Source organism: Nicotiana tabacum, chromosome 10, assembly GCF_000715075.1.
Source record: "Nicotiana tabacum cultivar K326 chromosome 10, ASM71507v2, whole genome shotgun sequence".
Taxonomy (NCBI): Eukaryota; Viridiplantae; Streptophyta; class Magnoliopsida; order Solanales; family Solanaceae; genus Nicotiana; species Nicotiana tabacum.
The window spans coordinates 65026397-65049453 of NC_134089.1; the positions used below are offsets into that span (position 1 = coordinate 65026397).

At 42.3% G+C, this 23057-nt stretch overlaps 2 protein-coding genes across 4 annotated transcripts; both read right to left on the bottom strand.

Annotated features, from left to right (window-relative positions):
- Nucleotides 1-4422: 4422 nt before the first annotated feature.
- LOC107802775 (zinc finger BED domain-containing protein RICESLEEPER 2-like) lies at nucleotides 4423-7968 on the bottom strand. Of its 3 annotated transcripts, XM_075222932.1 has the most exons (4): nucleotides 7799-7968; nucleotides 7638-7693; nucleotides 4738-6636; nucleotides 4423-4650 (listed from the first exon to the last, which is right to left on the bottom strand). In XM_075222932.1, exons 3-4 carry the CDS (start codon nucleotides 5870-5872, stop codon nucleotides 4562-4564), a joined length of 1224 nt encoding a protein of 407 aa, XP_075079033.1. In that variant the 5' UTR covers nucleotides 5873-6636; nucleotides 7638-7693; nucleotides 7799-7968; the 3' UTR covers nucleotides 4423-4561. The 3 variants fall into 3 exon arrangements, with proteins under 3 accessions (XP_075079033.1, XP_075079034.1, XP_016481821.2); XM_075222933.1 differs by lacking the exon at nucleotides 7638-7693; XM_016626335.2 differs by having other exon boundaries at nucleotides 7661-7968.
- Nucleotides 5930-6391, bottom strand: LOC142165142 (zinc finger BED domain-containing protein DAYSLEEPER-like). The gene has a single exon (XM_075223762.1). It carries the CDS (start codon nucleotides 6389-6391, stop codon nucleotides 5930-5932), a length of 462 nt encoding a protein of 153 aa, XP_075079863.1.
- Nucleotides 7969-23057: the final 15089 nt, after the last annotated feature.

Sequence of the window (23057 nt, forward strand, 5' to 3'; positions counted from 1 at the left end):
ATTCGCGAGTGAACCCTCACGTTCGCGAAAGAGGAAAAAAACTGTCCAGTGATTTTTGTGCATCGCATTCGCGACAATGGACTCGCGTTCGCGAAGAAGAACGGGTCTAGGCAGAACATAAATTTCAAAATCGAGGGTTTTGAGTTCATATCACAAAATTGAATTGGGAGCTCGGTAGGAGGCGAATTTTAGAGAGATTTTCGGAGGAAGTTTGCGGGTAATGATTCCTAACTCCTTTATATTTATAACCCATTAATCTAAACATAAATTCATCATCTAATTTCGGATTTAGGGTGACAAATTGGGGAAAATTGAGAAAAGTTCTTAGGCCTAATTTTGGGGTTTTGATCAAGATTATGGTATCGTATTGGAGTAATTTTGGTATGGTTAGACTTGTGAGTGAATGTGTGTTCATAATTCGTAATTTTACCCGATTCCGAGACGTGGGCCCGGGGAGGATTTTTGGGCGTTTTTCTATTTTCTTGCCTTAGCTTCGATTTCATTAGCTAAATTAGTTTCTTGTAGTTGTATTTACGTTATGATATTAATTTGATTCGATTTGGGCCACCCGGAGTTGGATACTCGTGGCAAGAGCGTGATTTTGGATTGATTTTGAGCCGGTTCGAGGTAAGTGGCTTGCCTAACCTTGTGTGGGGGAACTCCCCTTAGGATTTTGAAATTGTTGTTATATGAGTGTCGTGTACGTGAGGTGACGAGGGCGTACACATGCTAATTGTTGAAAAATCCCGTTTTTACTAAGTAAATATCTGCGTTTTTCTTTTAATTGAGCAATATCTATACTTGAAGCCTCTTGTTTAGCCTAGGAAAAGCATGCTTATTTATTCTAATTGTCTTACCTGCTTTAACTGCTTACTTGTATTCTGTGCAGCATGTTTAGAATAGAATTCTTGTTTATCCACGAATAGAACTGTAGATTCTTTCTTGATACTGTTGTTTGTTTACTTTGGGACTATGGGACGATATCCCGGAAGATCCCCCTGCATGTTTACTTTGGGATTACGGATCGGAATTCCTGGAGATCCCTCTACATGTTTACTTTGGGACTATAGATCAGTATTTCGGGAGACCCCCCTACACGTTTATATTTGGGACTACAGGATGACACCCGGAGATTTCACTGTACTGGATATTTACTTTGGGACTACAGATCGGTATTCTGGTAGATCCACTTGCACATTTACGTTTAGGACTACGGGACTATATCCTGGTAGATCCCCCTATTGCTATCTCTTTGTACTGAGTTATATTCTTTCTGTGCTTTTATTCCTTATCGATTGTTAGTACTTTAATCATACTTCTTCATTTCATACTTCTTACCTTGTTATATATATATATATATAACAAGTAAGGCCCTGACCTTCCTCGTCACTACTCGATCGAGGTTAGGCTTGACACTTACTGGGTACCACTATGGTGTACTCATGCCCTTTCTTGCACATGTTTTTCGTTTGCAGATCCAGGTTCTTCGGCTCAGCCATACTATCAGTGAGGCGAGGCGATCTTCAAAGACTTTGAGGTATATCTGTCGTGTCCGCAGACCGATGAGTCCCTCTCTATTTTCTCTTTTAGTAATAGACCTTCTATACTTTCTTTTGATTAGAAATTCTGGAGTTCGAACGCTATGCAGTATCCATAGTTTGTGATTTCATGAGATTCCGGGTTTTGGGAGTTAATTCAGTGTTGAGAGTGTGTATTTGTATATGTCGAGCGGCATCTTAAATGTTATTATTATGTTTATTCGCAGTTCTTGCTAGTTTTGTATTTCGTTTCCTTTTCCGCAATTTGTTAGGCTTACCTAGTCGTAGAGACTAGGTACCGTCACGACAATTCACGGAGGGCGAACTTTGGTCGTGACAAGTTGGTATCAGAGCTCTAGGTTCATAGGAGTCATGAATCACAAACCGATTTATTAGAGTCTCGCAGATCGGTACAGAGACGTCTGTACTTATCTACGAGATCCTATATAACTGTTAGGAAAATTCCACTTCATTTGATTTCCTTGTCATGCGAGATTTTTGATATCAAAATTCTGAAATTATATCTTCTATTCTCTCATAGATGGTGAGGAAACATGTTATCAGAGATGACCAGGCACCCGTGCCCCCTGCTAGAGCCGTCAGAGGTTGGGGCCGGGGTAGAGGCTGAGGACGCGCATGTGGTGCAGCCAGAGCACCCACACGAGCTGCCACCGAGGAGCCGCCAGCAGCTCCAGCCGGAGTCCAGGCACCTGATATGCCTACTACTACTACTATGCTAGCTCTTCAGGAGACCCTTGCGCAGTTCGTGAGCATGTACACCACCCTAGCTCAGGCAGGGTTGATTCCCCTTGCTGCAGCCACATCCCAGGCCGGGGGAGGAGTATAGACTCCCACCGCCCGCACTCCTGAGCAGCGGATCCAGGTTGATCAGGTCCCAAAGGTTATACTGGTACCACCTGTAGCCCCAGTTCAGCCTGAGGATAGGGCAGCAACTTCAGAGGAGGAGCAGCGGAGGCTTGAGAGGTTTAAGAAGTACAAGCCTCCTGTATTCAGTGGTCTAGCATTAGATGATGCTCTGGGATTTTTGGAGGAGTGCTACTGTATCCTTCGCACTATGGGTATATCAGGATCGAGTGGGGTTTCTTTCTCTGCCTTCCAGCTTCTAAGAGCAGCCTATCAGTGGTGGCGTACTTTTGAGTTGGACAGTCCAGCTGAGGCACCTTCCCTTACTTTGACTCAATTTTCTGATATGTTCTTGAGAGAGTTTGTCCCTCAGAGCCTCAGGGACACATGGCGTGCAGAGTTTGAGCATTTGTGCCAGGGCACTATGACTGTTTCAGAGTATGTTATCCATTTCACTAACTTGGCTAGGCATGCACCAGCCTTGGTTTCTACAGTTTATGAGAGAGTTCACCGGCTTATTGAGGGGCTCATTCCTAGCATCAGGTCTAGCATGGCTCGAGAGTTGAAGATAGATATCTCTTATCAGCAGGTGGTGAGCATTGCTAGGAGAGTAGAGGGTATGCATGCTCGGGATAGAGATGAGAGGGAAGCCAGGAGGCCTCGAGAGTCGAGCTATTATTCTGGTGACCGTTCCCCAGCTGTAGTTTGTCATAGTAGGGGTTATATGAGTTACACCGTTCATTTAGCTCTTCTAGCAGCCAGTGGTATTCCAGCTCTCCCTAGACCTCAGGAGCCTTATTATGCATCTCTAGTATCTAGTGCGCCTCTTGCACGGGGTGCTTTCAGTGGTTAGTCCAACAGACTTGGCCCGAGCCAGTCACAGCTGCCACGACCTCCGAGAGCTTGTTTTGAGTATGGTGACACATGCCATATGGTCAGGGATTGCCGCAGACTTAGGAGGGGTGCACCTCCACAGACGTCTTAGCCACAGCGTGCCCCACAGAGTTCTCAGGCTATGATTACAGCACCAGTTGCTTAGGGGTGTCAAATGGGGCAGGGCAAGTTAGGGCGGGGCGGGGCAAGCCTTGACCTGCTAATATTTTGACCCGCCCTGCCCTGCCCTATTAGAATATTTTCAAATATTGCTTGGCCCGCCCTGCCCTGCCTCTCCCTGTCCCGTTTAGGTTCTCTTGTATTTTTTTTCAAATTTGTAATATTATGTTTATATATATTGTATGAGCAGATCCCATCTTCATAATCATGTACTAGTATATTTGTATATACACATACAATTTTAGGATCGTAACCTTTGTATAGAAACAAAAAAAAAGTCTCATGTTATACGAGCGCGCGCACACACACACTCTCTCTCTTGCAAATATTGTCGTGTCAACTGGGCTAAAAGATCAAGATCTTCATTGTACAGTTGCAAGTTAGTTGTGAGAACTATTAAAAAGATTTTCAAATCTGAGTTGGGTTGCTACTGTGAGGGATACAAGTTCATGAAGGAACTGAAAAGGATTTGGAAGACTGCCAGTCTGCATTGCAAGAGTTGAAGAAATTTTATATATTTTTGAACAAAAGTCTATTGTTGTATACTCTTGATGTTCAAGTGTCTTAGTTTATTATCCCTGGGGTGTAAATTACATTTTTATAATGATGAGTATATATTTGGTAGAATACTTTCATTTTATAGATTAGGGGTGTAAATTACATTTTTATAATGATGAGTATATATTTGGTAGAATACTTTCATTTTATAGATTAAGGTTGCCTTTGCAGGAACCATATTCACTTCGTACTAGCTAGACACACATTAGACAACATGTACATGTATTCCTACTCAACCATAGTCACTTCGTACTAGCTAGACACACATCAGACAACATGTACATGTATTCCTACTGAACCCCATCATGGAAATGTATGTCTTTGCACAGTCAGTCAATCCTGTAAGTTGTAACCACTTGACAAACACAGTCTATTAACCATGAAGAAAAAACTGTGAGTTTTACATGGAACATTTAACTGCTACAAGTAGGCCGAAACCATACTTAAATTCAAACAGTACCAATAACAATAAAAACAAATACTATAAATTGAAACAGTAGCTATGTGAAACAGTAGCTATGTGGAAAAACAGTAGCATGTCAAGGGTCTCATAGTTGCGATAAACCACTTGAATTCGGCTCGTCCTCTTCATCAAGCAATGTGGGACATGAAACTTGATCAGCGGTTGAAGTCAAACCTAAAAGGAAAAATGCATAGTTCAATGTATCAATATAGTATTAAACAATTGAATACCTATTAAGACAATAATGAGAAAATTACTTACCATTTAAGTCATTCCATAACCACGTGCGAGCACACATTAAAGCTTCCAAAGTTGTGGGGTGGAGTCTACTCCGATGCGGGCTAATCAACCTCCCACTAGTGGTAAATGCCGATTCTGAAGCAACACTAGACACGGGAATGGCTAAGAGATCACGAGCCATTTTTTGCAATGTAGGAAATTTCAATCCATTTGTCTTCCACCAACTCAAATTGTCAAATGAAGGGGTTCGAGGTAGTAGGTCTTCTTCTAAGTACATATCCAACTCTGATCTTTTCTCCACTGTAGCTCCAGTTGAAGCTACAAATCTATCAAAGCTCGAAAGCCGATCACCCTGAGTAAAACTAGTGACTTCACTAGAACTAGATGCTAATGAATCATGTGGAGCAGATAATTTACTCTTATAATCTTGAAAGAGATCATAACAATTGGATCGAACTTCTTGAATTTTAGTTGAAGCTTCTTCACCATAAATTAGTGGAATAAAGAACTTTACCAACCTCATCTTGTACCGTGGATCAAAGATGGAAGCTACTCCTATCAAAATATGCACACCATCCCAATATTTTTTAAATTTCAACAACATGGCAGATGTCATATCGCTAATCAAAGGATTAAGCTCTTTCACCCAAGCTTCCAATTCTAATTTAATTTCACAAACTTTTGTAAAGTATTGACTAGAAGTTGGATATTGAGTTTCTGAAAACTGTTCAGTGATATGATAAAAAAGTTTGAGTTTATCAGAAACATCTTCTGCATTACTCCATTGCTCTTCAGTTGGATACGACTTATAATTTGTGTCAGTTAGACTCAACTTGTTAAACACCTCTTTGTATTTTATAGTTGTTCTCAACATTAAATATGTTGAGTTCCACCTAGTAGGACAATCATACTCCAACTTCTTATAACAAGAACAGTGAACCAAACGTGTTGCTTCTTCAAACCTGTCAATTTTGCCAGCTGATCCAATCAAATACAAGACACTATCACGCACTTTGCTAATACTATCTCCTATCACTTTTAACCCTTCTTGCACAATCAAGTTTAAAATATGTGCAGCACAACTCACATGAAATACTCGACCACTCAACAACAAATCTTTTTTATTAAGTTTCTCATCCAATAAAGTTTTAATCATAGCATTATTTGTGCTACAATTATCAACTGTGATAGTCGATAGTTTTCGTTCAAGATTCTAATCAAACAAACAATTAACCAAAGCACCACACAAAGCATCTTTATCATGTGGAGCAGGGACATAAGCAAATCTCAAAATACTTTGAAGCCTCCATGAATCATCAGTGAAATGACCAGTAATAGTCATGAACCCTTTTTTGTTACTATTGGAAGTCCACATATCGGTTGTTATTGCAATTCTACTCGTGACTTTCTCCAACAACATAGAAGTTTGCGATTTCAAATTGTCAAAGATTTTTATTATGTCATTCTTGATTGTATTTCTGGAAACCATCTTAAACATAGGTTGAAGACTCGCAACAAAGTTCCTAAATCCCACATGATCAACTATAGAGAGTGAATACTCGTGTAAAATAATGGCATGTGCAAGTTTTTTACGTGAAACATCTTGATCAAAATAACCACCACCGGTATCGCCCTCATTTTGTGCATCTCTTGGCCTATTAGGACACTTAAGCATGTGATATAACATAGATTTTGTCCCATAATTTCTAGAATTTTTATACCGGCGATCGCAATATTTACAAGCACCATATGGAACACCCTTAACCTTTACTAGCTCGAAATGATCCCATGCTCGGGAATATCTCCTTTTTTCAGTTCAACTTCATCAGGTTGTGAAGGCCTTTGACTCTCATCGTCTAAGGAAATAGCATTAGTAGATGAAGCTGGTAGATTCTCTTCAATTTGAGATGCCATGATTATCTAGTAAAACAAAGACAAGAAATATCACTAAAAATTGATATTTAGTATATGTCCCAGCGACAAGAAGATTTGTCTCATTCTCCATCAACAAAATTTAATAACCAAATGTCATATTCCTAGAACCTACTCACTTTTGTATCAAAATGAACAGTCAAACAGTAGTTAAGTGATTGATTTGGACAAGATGATATCTGAATTTCACCAAGCATAAGTTCCATGGTGCAGGTTTTCCTTGACATGTACATCGAATCTGCTAGTATTAACTTATATTAACAAAATATTTGGTAGGAGTATTTAGATATTTCAAGTACTGTGATAAACAAAGTAACAAAAGATGGTGTCCATCTACAACAGATGATCTTATATTTAAACTAAGAAATCTGATGATATTATCTATGTGAATTGGATTCCTTTACAATACATTGTGCAAACTCCCTATGCTACAATGGAGTTCCTAAAGGAAACATTTGGAAGTAGAAAATAATTTTTTTTTTCATTTTATGCACACCAGGAAGCCATAGCAATATGGCACTAAGAATGAAACAAGCCCGCCATGTCAATTCTAACAGCCCAAGGAGAAGCCATAGCAAGACTTCTAGTTCTTGTCGAAGGAGAAGCCAAGAATCATTTTCTAAAAGACTAAAACTACACATCGTTTGTTTCCTTTCCAGATAATTACTCACATTACCAAAATAAATTGGAGGATCCACCAAAATTTCCCACAAATGGGAAACTCAAACAAGGATTTTCGACCAAGTCTTTTCCACATAGATAAATCACAAAGCAGAACTATAAGAAACCTGGTAGTTGAGTAACACTATGCCAGGATTAAGGTACAGAAAAAGCACGTATAATACTGAAACCCAGCAATCAGATAACTCTCTATGCATAGGCAACCCACTATATCAGTAACAAAATTAAAAAAAAGGGCAGCCCGACACTAATCTCCCAACAGAATATAGAATCAGAGAAACCAAGTAGCAACAAAATCGAGTCCGAACTTGACAAATAAAGATCGGTAGACCTGGTCCAAGGTAGTTCTTCTCCAAAAAAAGGTCTGTTGATCAGTGAAACACCATTACTAGGCTGGACCAGTGGTTGTGACAAAATGAATGGAAATTATTAGAGAAAAAAGAGAACTATGTACTTATTAGATATTTACGTGGATTTACTGGAGGAAGAAGAATCGAAGAAGGTTTGAGGAAGAAGAATCGCAGATTCGCAGCAGTTCAAAGAGGAAGAAGAATCGTATGAGAGATTGAGAGTTTTTGACTTCTGAGTTTGGAAATTAGGTTTTACGCTTTTAGCGATTGGGATTTAAGATTTGGGAGTACGCCGGTATGCGGGTCTAAATTATTTTGACCCGACCCAACTATTAACCCGTATGTGCCCTACCCTGCCCTGCCCTATTAAAATATTTTAAAAATAACAATTTGCCCTTCCCTGCCTTGCCCCATTTAAGGTTATCCCTACCCTACCCTGCCCCAATTGCCATCCCTACAGTTGCTACCCCACCTGGTCAGCCAACTAGAGGTGGAGGTCAGGGAGGAAGAGGTCGCCCTAGAAGGGGAGGCCAGGCTAGATATTATGCTCGTCCTGCTCGTACTGAGGCTGTCACCTCCGATTCCATCATCATAGGTATTGTCCTAGTTTGTCATAGAGATTCATCGGTTTTATTCTATCCAAGTTCCACTTATTCTTATGTGTCCTCTTATTTTGCCCTGCATTTTAGCATATCTCGGGATTTTTTGAATTCCCCTATTTATGTTTCTACTCCTATGGAAAATTTTCTTGTTGTGGACCGCGTTTATCGGTCGTGTTTGGTTGCTTTTAGTGGTTTTGAGACAAGAGCCGATATATTATTGCTCAGCATGGTAGATTTTGACTGGTTGTCTCCCCATTATTCTATTATTTATTGTCACGCCAAAACCATGATGTTGGCTATGCCAGGTGTACCGTGAGTAGAGTGGAGGGGTACTTTAGATCACATTCCTAGTAGAGTTATTTCTTTCCTTAAGGCTCAGCGAATGGTTGAGAAGGGGTGTGACGCGTATCTAGCCTATGTGAGAGATGTCAGTATTGATACCCCTATAGTTGATTTAGTCCCAGTAGTATAGGACTTCCTTGATGTGTTTCCAATTGACCTTCCGGGTATGCCGCCCGATAGAGATATTGATTTCGGCATTGATTTGTTGCCAGGCACTCAGCCCATTTCTATTTCTCCATATCATATGGCCCCTCCTGAGTTGAAGGAGTTGAAGGATCAGTTATAGGAATTGCTTGATAAGGGTTTTATTTGGCCCAGTGTATCACCTTGGAGTGTTCCTGTCTTGTTTGTGAAGAGGAAGGATGCTTCTATGCGTATGTGCATTGATTATCGCCAGTTGAACAAAGTTACAGTGAAGAACCGGTATCCTTTGCCTCGTATTGATAATTTGTTTGACCACCTACAGGGTGCACGAGTGTTTTCTAAGATTGACTTGCATTCAGGTTACCATCAGTTGAAGATTCGGGACCCAGATATCCTGAAGACTACTTTCATGACTCGGTATGGTCATTACGAGTTCCTTGTTATGTCATTTGGGCTGACCAATTCCCCAGCAGCCTTCATGCATTTGATGCACAGTGTGTTCCGGCCATATCTTGACTCGTTTGGCATTGTCTTTATTGATGATATTTTGTTATGCTCCCGGAGTCGGGAAGATCATGAGCAGTACCTGAGGACAGTGCTTTAGACTTTGATAGAAAAGAAATTATATGCAAAGTTTTCGAAATGTGAGTTTTGGTTGGATTCCGTGGTTAGGTCACGTAGTATCGAGTGAGGGGATAAATGTGTATCCGAAGAAAGTGGAAGTAGTGCAGAGCTGGCCCAGACCATCCTCAGCTACAGAGATCCACGGTTTTCTTGGCTTGGCGGATTATTACCGTCGATTTGTTGAGGGATTTTCATCTATTGCAGCACCTATGACCAGGCTGACCCAGAAGGGTGCTCCGTTCTAGTGGATGGAAGAGTGTGCGGAGAGCTTCCAAAAGCTCAAGACAGCTTTGACTACAGCCCCATTACTGATATTGCCTACAGGTTCGGGGTCTTATATTGTCTATTGTGATGCCTTGAGGATTGGCCTTGGAGCGGTATTGATGCAGGATGGTAGGGTGATTTCCTATGCGTCCAGACAATTGAAGGTACATGAGAAGAATTAACTTGTCCATGATCTCGAGTTGGCTGCTATTGTTCACGCCTTGAAGATCTGGCGTCATTATTTGTACGGTGTTCCTGTGAGATCTATACTGATCACCGGAGTTTGCAACATATGTTCAAGTAGAAGGATCTTAATTTGCGCTAGAGGAGGTGGTTAGAGCTGCTGAAGGACTATGATATCACTATCTTGTATCACTCGGGCAAGGCCAATGTGGTGGCCGATGCTTTGAGTCGTTGGGCAGAGAGTTTGTGGAGTTTGGCTTATTTACAAGAAGCGGAGAGGCCCATGGCGATGGATGTTCAAGCCTTAGCCAGCCAGTTTGTGAGATTGGATCTTTCGGAGCCTAGTCAGGTTCTAGCTTTCGTGATTTCTCGGTCTTCTTTATTTGATCGTATCAGAGATGTGACTATTGGTAATGATGGGGTATTGAGGATGCAAGGTTGGGTATGTGTACCAAATGTTGATGGGCATCGCGAGTTAATTTTAGAGGAGGCCTATAGTTCACGGTATTCCATTCATACAGGTGCCGCGAAGATGTACCAGGACTTGAGATAGCACTATTGGTGGAGGCGGATGAAGAAGGATATAGTTGGGTTTGTAGCTTAGTGCCTCAATTGTCAGTAGGTAAAGTATGAACATCAAACACCGGGTGGGTTGCTTTAGTAGATAGAGATTCCGGAGTGGAAGTGGGAGCGGATCACCATGGACTTCGTAGTTGGACTCCCACGGACTTTGAAGAAGTTCGATGCCATTTGGGTGATTTTGTATCGGCTGACCAAGTCTACGCACTTCATTCATGTGTGTACTACCTATTCTTCGGACCGATTGGCGGAGATTTATATCCGGGAGATTGTTTGTCTATATGGTATTCCAGTTTCCTTAATTTCAAACAGAGGTACTCAGTTCACATCACAATTCTGGAGGGCCGTACAGCATGAGTTGGGTACTCGGGTGGAGTTGAGCAGCGCATTTCATACCCAGACGGATGGACAGTCCAAGCGCACTATTCAGATTCTTGAGGATATGCTTCGTGCATGTGTGATAGAGTTTGGAGGTTCTTGGGATCAGTTCTTTCCACTGGTGGAGTTTGCCTACAACAACAGTTATCAATCTAGCATTTAGATGGCACCATATAAGGCTTTGTATGGTAGGTGGTGTAGATCCCCGGTGGGTTGGTTTGAGCAGGGTAAGGCTAGATTATTGGGCACAGACTTGGTTCAGGACACATTGGAGAAGGTTAAGGTGATTCAGGATAGACTTCGCACAGCCTAGTCCAGACAGAAGAGATATACAGACCGAAAGGTTCGTGAAGTTTCTTATATGGTTGGAGAGCAGGTCCTGCTTCGGATTTTGCCTATGAAGGGCGTTATGAGATTTGGGAAGTAGGGGAAATTGAGTCCGGTTTATTGGTCCTTTTGAGGTATTGAGACGTGTTGGGGAGGGTTCTTATGAGCTTGCCTTACCTACCAGCTTGGCAGGAGTTCAACCGGTATTTCATATTTCGATGCTCCGGAAGTATCATGGTAATCCATTACACGTGTTGGATTTCAGTTTTGTCCAGTTGGACAAGGACCTATCTTATGTTGAGGAGTCAGTGGCGACATTGGACAGGCAGGTTCGAAAGTTGAGGTTAAAGAACATTGCATCAGTGAAGGTTCAGTAGCGGGGTCAGTCGGTCGAGGAAGTGACTTGGGAGACCAAGCAGGATATGCGCAGCTGTTACCCTCATCTTTTCACCACTTCAGGTATGTCTCTATGCTCGTTCGAGAACGAATGAATGTTTTAAGAGGGGGAGGATGTAACGACCTGACCGGTCATTTTAAGAATTAATGCTTGATCCCCTATTAACTGTTTTCCCTGTATTTGTTTCTGCTATTGTGAGTTGCCGAAGAGGATTCGTTTTGAGTTTCAGAGTGTTTTGGGACACTTAGTCGCTCAATGAGAGCTTAAGCTTTAGAATTTAGACCGTAGTCGGAGCAGTATGAAGATAGCCTCGAAATGGAATTCCGTCTATCTCGTTAGCTACGTTGGGTGATTTGGGGTCATCATGGCATTCCATAGCTTGTTTCCAGAAGGCTCGAGGCACAGCTCGAGGTTTGATGAACAAAAAGGCTCGAGGCATAGCTCGACCTCGGGGCAGTACAAATCGGTGGCTATGATGAACGAGTGGGAGATTCCCAAGGCAAGTGGTTAGAGCTGACCAAGTCCATAAGAATAGTACAAGTCCGTACCGTGCCATTAAATGGTTGTACCAGCCCCATATCTTTGTAATAAATGCATATGTACTATGTTGGGATTCCCCCTCTTATATAAAGGGGACCCTTGTTATTATTTGCACACATGATATTCAATATAAAAATAAGAACATTCTCTGCTCTCTATCTCAAACACTCTCTATTGTTGCATACAGTTATTGTGTTGCATTAATTGTACTTCATTTATTACTCATCATTGATCATAAAGATCCCTCATCAAAGCTCTTAGAACTGTTAGTCCTTCATCGGCCGTCCACAGCCTAATGCTTAGCTCGACCCCGAGGCTCCGTGTAGTCTGGCTCGAGGTCCCGATTCTCGGACACTCAGTTTGCATAGCATACTATCTTCAAGCTATTATCTTATATTCTAGTCTCACACTTAGAATATATTTCCTAACAACTAGCATAAAAATAAATCACATATTTTTAGAACCACAAAATCAAATCTAATTGTAATTACCATTTTCGAGGTAAACAAACTTCCGCCTAAGTTGAAGGATCCTGGGAGTTTCACAATTCATCTATCGCTTGGAAAACAAGAAGTTGGTAGAGCCCTGTGTGATTTAGGGGCTAGTATAAAATTGATGCCATCATCTTTATTCCAGCAACTCGGATTGGAGGTTCTTAGACCTACTACATTTACTTTACAGTTGGCAGATAGGTCACTAGTGATGCCAAAAGGAATTATTGAGGATGTGTTAGTTCAAGTGGGAAAGTTTATTTCCTGCTGATTTTATTGTTCTTGATTACGAAGCAGATGAGGAGGTGCCCATTATTTTGGGGCGACCATTCTTAGCTACTAGTGGAGAGATTATTGATGTGAGGGAAGGGAAGTTGAAGATGAGAGTTGATGATGAGGAAATCATTTTTAATGTGTACAAGGCACTTAAGCTCACTAAGCATTATGAGGACTTGTGCATAATTACTGTGGTAGAATTGAAAGGGATATAGTAGAAATCTTATGAGAATTATAGTGATCCAGATGGGATAACTGAGTTAGAGAAGGTGGTATTTCAAGCTGAGTGTGTAAAGATGATTGAGAGAAGAGCCGGAGATGAAAGAGGAAACCTTCCGAGAGCGTGCAAAAAGGTTAGAATTCATGGGAGAAAGAAGAAGAGAAAGAGCCCAGCCTGAGCAGAGTAGCAGAGTCGTGCCACGACTATAAATAAGTTGCATGTTGAGAGGCAATCTAGCCTGTATTTTATTTATTTTGTTTTTTTATAGTGTCAAGTTTCGTATTGTTTTTGGTTTACAGAGTAGGGGAAGTCTGAGTACCCAAAGTTGAAGTTGAGGAGCATGTTTGAGCTTAAGTGTGGGGTTGTCCCGACCCTTAATATTGAGGATCCTCTGCGAGCTAGCCCGAGAGGGTCTCACGGAGTATTTCTCACCCTTGTTTAATATTTTTCTCCATGATCATGCATCGAGGACTATGCATAATATTAGTGTGGGTGGGGAAACTACTTTCTGAAGTGTAATTATATAAATATTTTTTTTATTAGTAGACATAGTCTAGGTTTTCAAAAAAAATAAAAATAGAAAAAAATCAGAAAAAGCTCGAACTTTTCCCAACGATGGATCACTTGGATAGTTTTCTTGAGGGATTAAAGTCCTATTAAAAAATACCAAAAAGATTTTTTTAGGATAGTTAGGTTGTATCCCTTGGTTTTTCTTTGGGCGTTGGTTATTTTCTAAGGGTGTAGCTCGAACCGGGTACTTTGTTTTTTTAGGAATAGGTTAGGAAGAAACTGAGTTGCTCTGAGGTACCTATTGACGTGTTTGGTGTTGGCACATTTGGCTATGGCATGCGCTCTGTCTTCCCATACATTTGATTTGAATTATAATGCCTAAATAAAATAAATAGCCAACTCTGTGACGCCTTTTCTCAGTTGTTGACTTGTATGCCACAAAGTGCAATATTTCTTAAAAATTCTCAATTATATGTGCTTGATTGACTTGAGAGTTGAACAAAACTGTCTCGATTGAGTCATGTGCAATGAGTATGTGAGGATTTGTGATTTTTTGTGCTATCATGTGTAGCCTAGAACTTGCCTCATATGTTAATCGAAGCGAAATCATTAAGTTGTGCTAGTCTATGAGATGACATAGCCATTTATTGCTTGATCATATATGTGCTCATCACTTATAAATAAATCTTTCGTTGCTAGCCCCTTTGTAATGATCCGGCCGATCGTTTTAAGAATTAACACCCCGATCCCATATTAATGGCTTTCCCCGTAATTGTTTCTGCTATTTTGATTTGCGAGATGATTTGTTTTGAGTTTCGGGGTGTTTTGGGACACTTAGTCCCTAAAAGAGAGTTTAAGCTTTAGAATTTGGACCGTAGTCGGAGCTGTGTAAAGATGGCCTCGGAATGGAATTTCGTCAGTTCCGTTAACTCCGTTGGGTGATTTCAGGCTTAAGGGCGTGTTCGGATTGTGTTTTAGAGGTCCGTAGTTTATTTAAGCTTGAAATGCTGAAAGTTGAATTTTTGAAGTTTCTGGTTCGATAGTGAAATTTAGATATCGGGATCATAATCCAATTCCAAGAGTTGGAGTAGCTCTGTAGTGTTGAATGTGACTTGTGTGCAAAATTTGGGGTCAGTCGGACTTGGTTTGGTTGGTTTTATCATCAGATGTAGGATTCTTGAGATTTCCAGTTCATAAGGCTTGGATTGGAGAGTGATTTGTGGTTTTAGAATTGTTTGATGTGATTCGAGGGTTGGAATAAGTTCGCATGATGTTTTAGGATTGGTTGACATGTTTGGTTATGGACCCGGGGGCCTCGGGTGTGTTTCAGATGATCAGCGGGTCATTTTTAGACTTAGAGAAGTTGCAGATTTTCTGTTGTTGTGTTGTAGAGAAAACCTTCATCGCGTTCCCGAGAGGGTTCTCGCGTTCGCGTAGAGTATCTGGGTGAAGCAGCTGAATTGTGCTTCGCGTTCGTGATGATGCCCTATGTTCGTGAAGGTATGGGCCCTTTGGTCTTCGCATTCGCGACATGGTCCTCGCGTTCGTGTAGGGAGGTCAACCAGTGTAAGTTATGCATTCGCGAGTGGACCCCCACGTTTGTGAAAGAGGAAATATTGGCCAGTGATTTTTGAGCATCGTGTTCGCGACAATGGACTTGCGTTTGTGAAGAAGGAATTACCTGGGCAGATTATAAAGTTTCAAAATCGAGGGTTTAGCCATTTTTATCAAAACTAGAGTTTGGGAGCTTGGATTTGAACGAGATTTTGAGGCATTTTCAGAGATATCAATTGGGTAATTATTCCTAATTCCTTTTTTCCTTATAACCCATTAATCTAAACGTGAATTCATCATCTAATTTCGGATTTGGAGTGCGAAATTGGGGAAAATTTTGGAAAAATTCTTAGGCCTAATTTTGGGGTTTTGATTAAGATTTTGGTATCGGATTGTAGTAATTTTGGTACGAGTGAACTCGTGAGTGAATGGGGGTTCTTAATCCGTAACTTTTACTCGATTCCGAGACGTGGGCCCAGGGGACTTGTTGGGCAATTTTCTCAATTTTGCATGTTAGCTTCGAAATAATTAGTGGAATTAGTTACTTGAAGTTATATTTACATTATGTAATAGATTTGAGCCATTTAGAGTCGAGTACTCATGGCAAAAACGTGATTTCGAGTTGATTGAGTTGTTTCGAGGTAAGTGACTTGACTAACCTTGTGTAGAGGAACTCCCCTTAGGATTTGGTACTTGTTGATATATGAAATGCCTTGTACGTGAGGTGACGAATGCGAACATGTGCTAATTGTTGAAAATCTTGTTTTTATTAAGCAACTATAATTGTGTTTTTCTTCTTTGTTGTACATTACTTACAATTTAAGTCTACTGTTAGTTTAGGGAAGTATGTCTAAGTGCTTTAATTGCTTTACTTGTTCGAACTGCTTTATTTGAATTCTGTGTAACATGCTAGGTTAGAAATACCTGTTTTACTTTGGTATGAAATTTGATTGAATTGAATATTCTTCGTGTTGCTGCTGTGTGTTTACTTTGGGACTACGGGACGATATCCCGAGAGATACCCCTGCTTGTTTATTTTGGGACTACGGATCGATATTCTAGTAGATCCCCCAGCACATTTACGATTGGGACTACGGGACAACACCCGGTAGATTGCCCAAACTGGATATTTATTTTGGGACTACAGATTTGGTATTCCGAGAGTTTCCCTTGTACATTTACGTTTGGGACTATGGGATGGTATCCCGGGAGATCCCCTGTTGCTATTTCTGTGTACTGAGTTAGATTCTTTCTGTGTTTTTATTCGTTATAGACTGTTAGCACTTTAATTATATTATCGTATTCTATACTATCTTACCTCGTTTTTCATCTATAATCAGTAGGGCCCTGACTTTCCTCGTCACTACTCGACCGAGGTTAGGCTTGGCACTTACTAAGTACCATTGTGGTGTACTCATGCCCTTCCTGCGCTTGTTTTCAAGTGCAGATCCAGGTTCTTCAGCTCAGCCCTACCACCCTTGAGGCGAGGCAATTCTTAAGAGACTACGAGGTATATCTGCCGCATTTGTAGACCGAGGAGTCCCTCTCCATTCTCTCTTATAGTTATAGTCCTTTTGTATTTACTTTGATTTAGACATTTTGGAGTTAGAGCACTATGTAGTATCCTTAGCTTGTGATTTTATGAGATTATAGATTTTAGGAGATCTTTTCAGTTGAGAGTGTGTATTTGTATATGCCGAGCGGTATCTTAAACGTTTTCATTATGTTTGTCCACAGTTTCTATTAGTTTTTATCTATTGTTTCCCTTTTCCGCAGATTGTTAGGCTTACCTACTCATAGAGACTAGGAGCCATCACGATAGTTCACGGAGGGCGAACAGGGGTGATAACAAGTTGGTATTATAACTCTAGGTTCATAGGAGTAATGAATCACAAGTCAGTTTATTAGAGTCTTGCGGATCGGTAAGGGAACGTTTGTACTTATCTATGAGAGGCTATGTAACTGTTGGGAAAATTTCACTTCATTTGATTTCCTTGTCTTGCGAGATTTTTGATATCACAATTCTAAACTTTTGTCTTCTATTCTCTCACAAACGATGAGGACACGTGCTACCGGAGATGACCAGGCACCCGCGCCCCTGCTAGAGCCGTTAGAGGTTGGGGTCGGGGTAGAGGCTGAGAACGTGCATGTGGTACAGCTAGAGCACCCACGCGAGCTGCCACAGAGAAGCCACCAGTAGCTCCAGCTGGAGTCTAGGCAGCTGATATGCCTACTGCTACTACTATTCCAGCTCTCTTAGGAGACTCTTGCACAGTACGTAAGCATGTACACCACTCTAGCTCAGGCAGGGCTGATTCCCCTTATTGCAGCAACATCCTAGGCTGGGGGAGGAGCACAGACTCCCGCTGCCCGCACTCCTGAGCAGCGGGTCCAAGTTGATTAGATCCTAGAGGTTATACCGGCACCGCCTGCAGTGCAAGATCTGCCCGAGGATAGGGCAGCGGCTTCAGAGGATGAGTAGTAAAAGCTTGAGAGATTCAAGAAGTATAAGCCTCCTGTATTCAATGGTTTAGCATCAGATGATGCCTTGGGATTTCTGGAGGAGTGTCACCATATCCTCCGCACTATGGGTATATCAGGATCGAGTGGGGTGCTTTCACTGCCTTCCAGCTTCGAGGAGCCGCCTACTAGTGGTGGCATACTTTTGAGTTGGAAAGTCTAGTTGAGGTAGCATCCCTTACATGGACTCAGTTTTCAGATATGTTCCTGAGAGAGTTTGTTCCTCAGAGACTCAGGGACACATGGCGTGCAGAGTTTGAGCATTTGCGCCAGGGCACTATGACTGTTTCGGAGTATGATGTCTGTTTCACTGACTTGGATAAGCACGCACCAGATTTGGTGGCTACATTTCGTGAGAGCGTTTGACGGTTTATTGAGGGGCTCATTCCCAGAATCGGGTCTAGCATGGCTCGTGAGTTGGAGATGGATATTTCTTATCAGCAGGTGGTGAGCATTGCTAGGAGAGTTGAGGGTATGCATGATCGGGATAGAGAGGAGAGGGAGGCCAAAAGGTCTCGAGAGTCTGGCCATTATTTTAGTGCCCATGCTCCAGCTGCAGTTTGTCGGGGTAGGGGTTATATGAGTCGCCCCTTTCATTCAGCTCTTCCAGCAGCCAGTGGTATTCCAGCTCCTCCTAGACCTTAGGAGCCTTATTATGTACCTCTAGTATCTAGTGCACCTCCTGCATGGGGTGCTTTCAGTGGTCAGTCCAGCAGACCTAGCCCAATCCAGTCACAGCCACCACGTCCTCCCAAAGCTTGTTTTGAGTGTGGTGAGACACGCCATATGGTGAGGGATTGCCCTAGACTTAGGAAGGGTGCACCTTCACAGACTCCTCATCCACAACGTGCCCCGCAGAGTTCCCAGGCTATGGTTCCAGCACCAGTTGCCACCCCATCTGCTCAGCCAACTAGAGGTGGAGGTCTGGGAGGTAAAGATCGCCCTAGAGAGGGAGGCCAGGCCAGATATTATACCCTTTCTGCCCGTACTGAGGCTCTCGCCTCCGATTCTATATCATAGGTATTGTCCTAGTATGTCATAGAGATGCATCGGTTCTATTCGATCCAGGCTCCACTTATTCTTATGTGTCTTCTTATTTTTCCCCGCATTTGGGTGTATCTCGGGATTTTTTGAGTTCCCCTGTTTATGTTTCTACTCCTGTGGGGGATTCTTTTTTTGTGGACCACGTTTATCGGGCATGTTTGGTTGCTCTTAGTGGTTTTGAGACCAGAGCCGATTTATTGTTGTTCAGCATGGTAGATTTCGATGTTATTTTGAGCATGGACTGGTTGTCACCGCATTATGCTATTCTTGATTGTTACATCAAAACTATGACACTGGCTATGCTAGGTGTACGGCGAGTAGAGTGGAGAGGTACTTTAGATCACACTCCTAGTAGAGTTATTTCATTCCTTAAAGCTAAACGAATGGTTGAGAACGGGTGTGACGCGTATCTGGCCTATGTGATAGATGTTTGTGTTGATACCCCTATAGTTGATTCAGTTCTAGTAGTACGGGACTTCCCTGATGTGTTTCCAGCTGATCTTCAGGGTATGCCATCCGACAGAGATATTGATTTTGGCATTGATTTGTTGTCGGGTACTCAGACCATTTCTATTCCTCGATATCGTATGGCCCCTCTTGAGTTGAAGGAGATGAAGGATCAGTTATAGGAATTGCTTGATAAGGGTTTTATTCGGCCAAGTGTATCACCTTGGGGTGTTGCTATCTTGTTTGTTAAGAAAAAGGATGGTTCTATGCGTATGTGCATTGATTATCGCCAATTGAACAAAGTTACAGTGAAGAACTAGTATCCTTTGTCTTGTATTAATGATTTGTTTGACCACCTACAGTGTGCACGAGTGTTTTCTAAGATTGACTTGCATTCAAGTTACCATTAGTTGAAGATTCGGGAGCCAGATATCCCGAAGACTGCTTTCAGGACTCGGTATGGTCACTACGAATTCCTTGTTATATCGTTTGGGCTAACCAATTCCCTAGCAGCCTTCATGCATTTGATGCACAGTGTATTCCGACCATATCTTGACTCGTTCGTCATTGTCTTTATTGATGATATTCTGGTATACTCCCGGAGTCGGGAGGATCATGAGCAGCACCTGACGACAGTGCTTTAGACTTTGAGGTAAAGGAAGTTATATGCAAAGTTATCAAAATGTGAGTTTTGGTTGGATTTTATGGCATTCTTGGGTCACGTGGTATCGAGTGAGGGTATATAGGTGGATCTGAAGAAAGTGGAAGCATCGCAGAGTTGGCCTATACCATCCTCAGCTACAGAGATCAACAGTTTTCTTGGCTTGGCGGGTTATTACCGTCGATTCGTTGAGGGGTTTTCATCTATTGCAGCACCTATGACCAGGCTGACCCAGAAGGGTGCTCCATTCCAGTGGATAGAAGAGTGTAAGGCGAGCTTCCAGAAGCTCAAGACTGCTTTGACTATAGCCCCAGTTTTGATATTGCCTACAGGTTCAGGGTCTTATACTGTCTATTGTGATGCCTCGAGGATTGACCTTGGAGCGGTATTGATGCAGGATAGTAGGGTGATTGCCTACGTGTACAAATAGTTGAAGGTACATGAGAAGAATTATCTCGTCCATGATCTCAAGTTAGCTGCTATTGTCCATGCATTGAAGATCTGGCATCATTATTTGTACGGTGATCCTGTGAGATCTATATTAAACACCGGAGTTTGCACCACCTATTCAAGCAAAAGGATTTTAATTTTTTCTAGAGGAGGTGGTTAGAGCTGCTGAAAGACTATGATATCATTATCTTGTATCACCCAGGCAAGGCCAATGTGGTGGCCGATGCTTTAAGTCGTCGGGCGGAGAGTTTGGGGAGCTTGGCTTATTTACCAGCAACTGAGAGGCCCATGGCAATGGATGTTCAGGCCTTAGCTAGCCAGTTTGTGAGATTGGATCTTTCGAATTCCAGTCGGGTTCTAGCTTGTGTGGTCTCTCGGTCTTCCTTATTTGATAGTATCAGGGAGCATCAGTATGATAACCCTCATTTGCTCGTCCTCAAGGACAAGGTTCTACACGGTGATGCCAGAGATGTGACTATTGGTGATGACGGGGTATTGAGGATGCAGGGTCGGGTATGTGTACCCAATGTTGATGGGCTTCGAGAGTTGATTCTAAAAGAGGCCCATAGTTCGTGATATTCCATCCATCCGAGTGCCACGAAGATGCACAAGGATATGAGGCAGCACTATTGGTGGAGGCAGATGAAGAAAGATATAGTTGGGTTTGTAGCTCGGTGCCTCAATTATTAGCAGGTGAAGTATGAGCACCAGAGACCGGGTGGGTTGCTTCAGCAGATAGAGATTCCGGAATGGAAGTGGGAGCGGACCACCATGGACTTCATAGTTGGGCTCCCACGTAATTTGAGAAAGTTCGATGCCATTTGGGTGATTGTGGATCAACTGACCAAGTCCGCGCACTTCATTCCTGTGTGTACTACCTATTCTTCGGAGTAATTGGCGGAGATTTATATTCGGAGATTTTTCGCCTTTATGGTATTCCAGTTTCCATCATTTCAGATAGAGGTACTTAGTTCACATCACGGTTCTGGAGGGTCATACAGCATGAGTTAGGTACTCGGGTGGAGTTGAGCACATCATTTCACCCCAGATGGACGAACAGTCCGAGCGCACTATTCAGATTCTTGAGGATATGCTCTGTGCGTGTGTGATGGAGTTTGGAGGTTCTTGGGATCAGTTCTTGCCACTAGCAGAGTTTGCATACAACAACAACTATCAGTCCAGCATTCATAAGGCACCGTATAAGGCCTTGTATGGTAGGTAGTGTAGATCCTCGGTGGGTTGGTTTGAGCCGGATGAGGCTAGATTATTGGGCATAGACTTGGTTTAGGATGCTTTGGAGAAGGTTAAGGTGATTCAGGATAGACTCCGTACAGCCCAGTCCAGACAGAAGAGTCATGCGGACCGGAAGGTTCGTGATGTTTCCTATATGGTTGGAGAGCAGGTTCTGCTTCGGGTTTCACCTATGAAGGGCGTTATGAGATTTGGGAAGAAAGGAAAGTTGAGTCCGAGGTTTATTAGTCCTTTTGAGATATTGAGATGTGTTGGGGAGGTTTCTTATGAGCTTGCCTTACCTCCCAGCTTGGCAAGAGTTCATCCGGTATTTCATGTTTTGATGCTCTGGAAGTATCACGGCGATCCGTCGCATGTATTGAATTTCAGTTCAGTCTAGTTGGACAAGGATCTATCTTATGTTGAGGAGCCAGTGGCAATATTGGATAGGCAGGTTCGGAAGCTGAGGTCAAAGAACATTGCATCAGTGAAGGTTCAGTGGCGAGGTCAGCTGGTCAAGGAGGTGACCTGGGAGACCGAGCAGGATATGCGCAGCCGTTACCCTCATCTTTTCACCACTTCAAGTATGTCTCTATGATCATTCGAGGACGAACGAATGTTTTTAGAGGGGGAGGATGTAACGACCTAGCCGGTCGTTTTAAGAATTAACGCCCCGATCCCCTATTAACTACTTTCCCCATATTTGTTTCTGCTATTTTGATTTGCCGGGATGATTTGTTTTTGAGTTTTGGAGTGTTTTGGGACACTTAGACCTTAAAAGAGAGTTTAAGCTTTAGAAATCGAACCATAGTTGGAGCAGTGTGAAGACGGCCTCGGAATGGAATTCAGTCGGTTCTGTTACCTCCGTTGGGTGATTTCAGGCTTAGTGGCTTGGATTGTGTTTTGGAGGTTCGTAGCTTATTTAGGCTTGAAATGCCGAAAGTTAAATTTTTGAAATTTCCGCTTCGATAGTGAAATTTTGATATCGGGGTAGGAATCCGATTCCGAGAGTTGGAGTAGCTCTGTAGTGTTGAATGTGACTTGTGTGCAAATTTTGGGGTCAATCGGACTTGGTTTGGTTGGTTTTATCATCGGATGTAGGATTCTTGAGATTTATACATAAGGCTTGGATTGGAGAGTGATTTGTGGTTTTAGCATTGTTTCATGTGATTCGAGGGTTGGAATAAGTTCGTATGATGTTTTAGGATTGGTTGGCATGTTAGGTTGAGGTCCCGGGGGCCTCGGGTGTGTTTCGGATACTCAACAGGTCATTTTTGGACTTAGAGAAGTTGCAGATTTTCTGCTATTGTGTTGCAAAGAAAACCTTCATCGTGTTCGCAAGAGGGTTCTCGCGTTTGCATAGAGCATCTGGGTGAATCAGCTGAATCGTGCTTCTCGTTCGCGACATGGTCCTCGCGTTCGTGTAGGGTCCGCCAATGTAAGCTACGCGTTCGCGAGTGGATCCTCACATTCGCGAAAGAGGAAATATTGGCCAGTGATTTTTGTGCATCACGTTCGCGATAATGGACTCACGTTCGCGAAGAAGGAATTACCTAGGCAGATTATAAAGTTTCAAAATCGAGGGTTTAGCCATT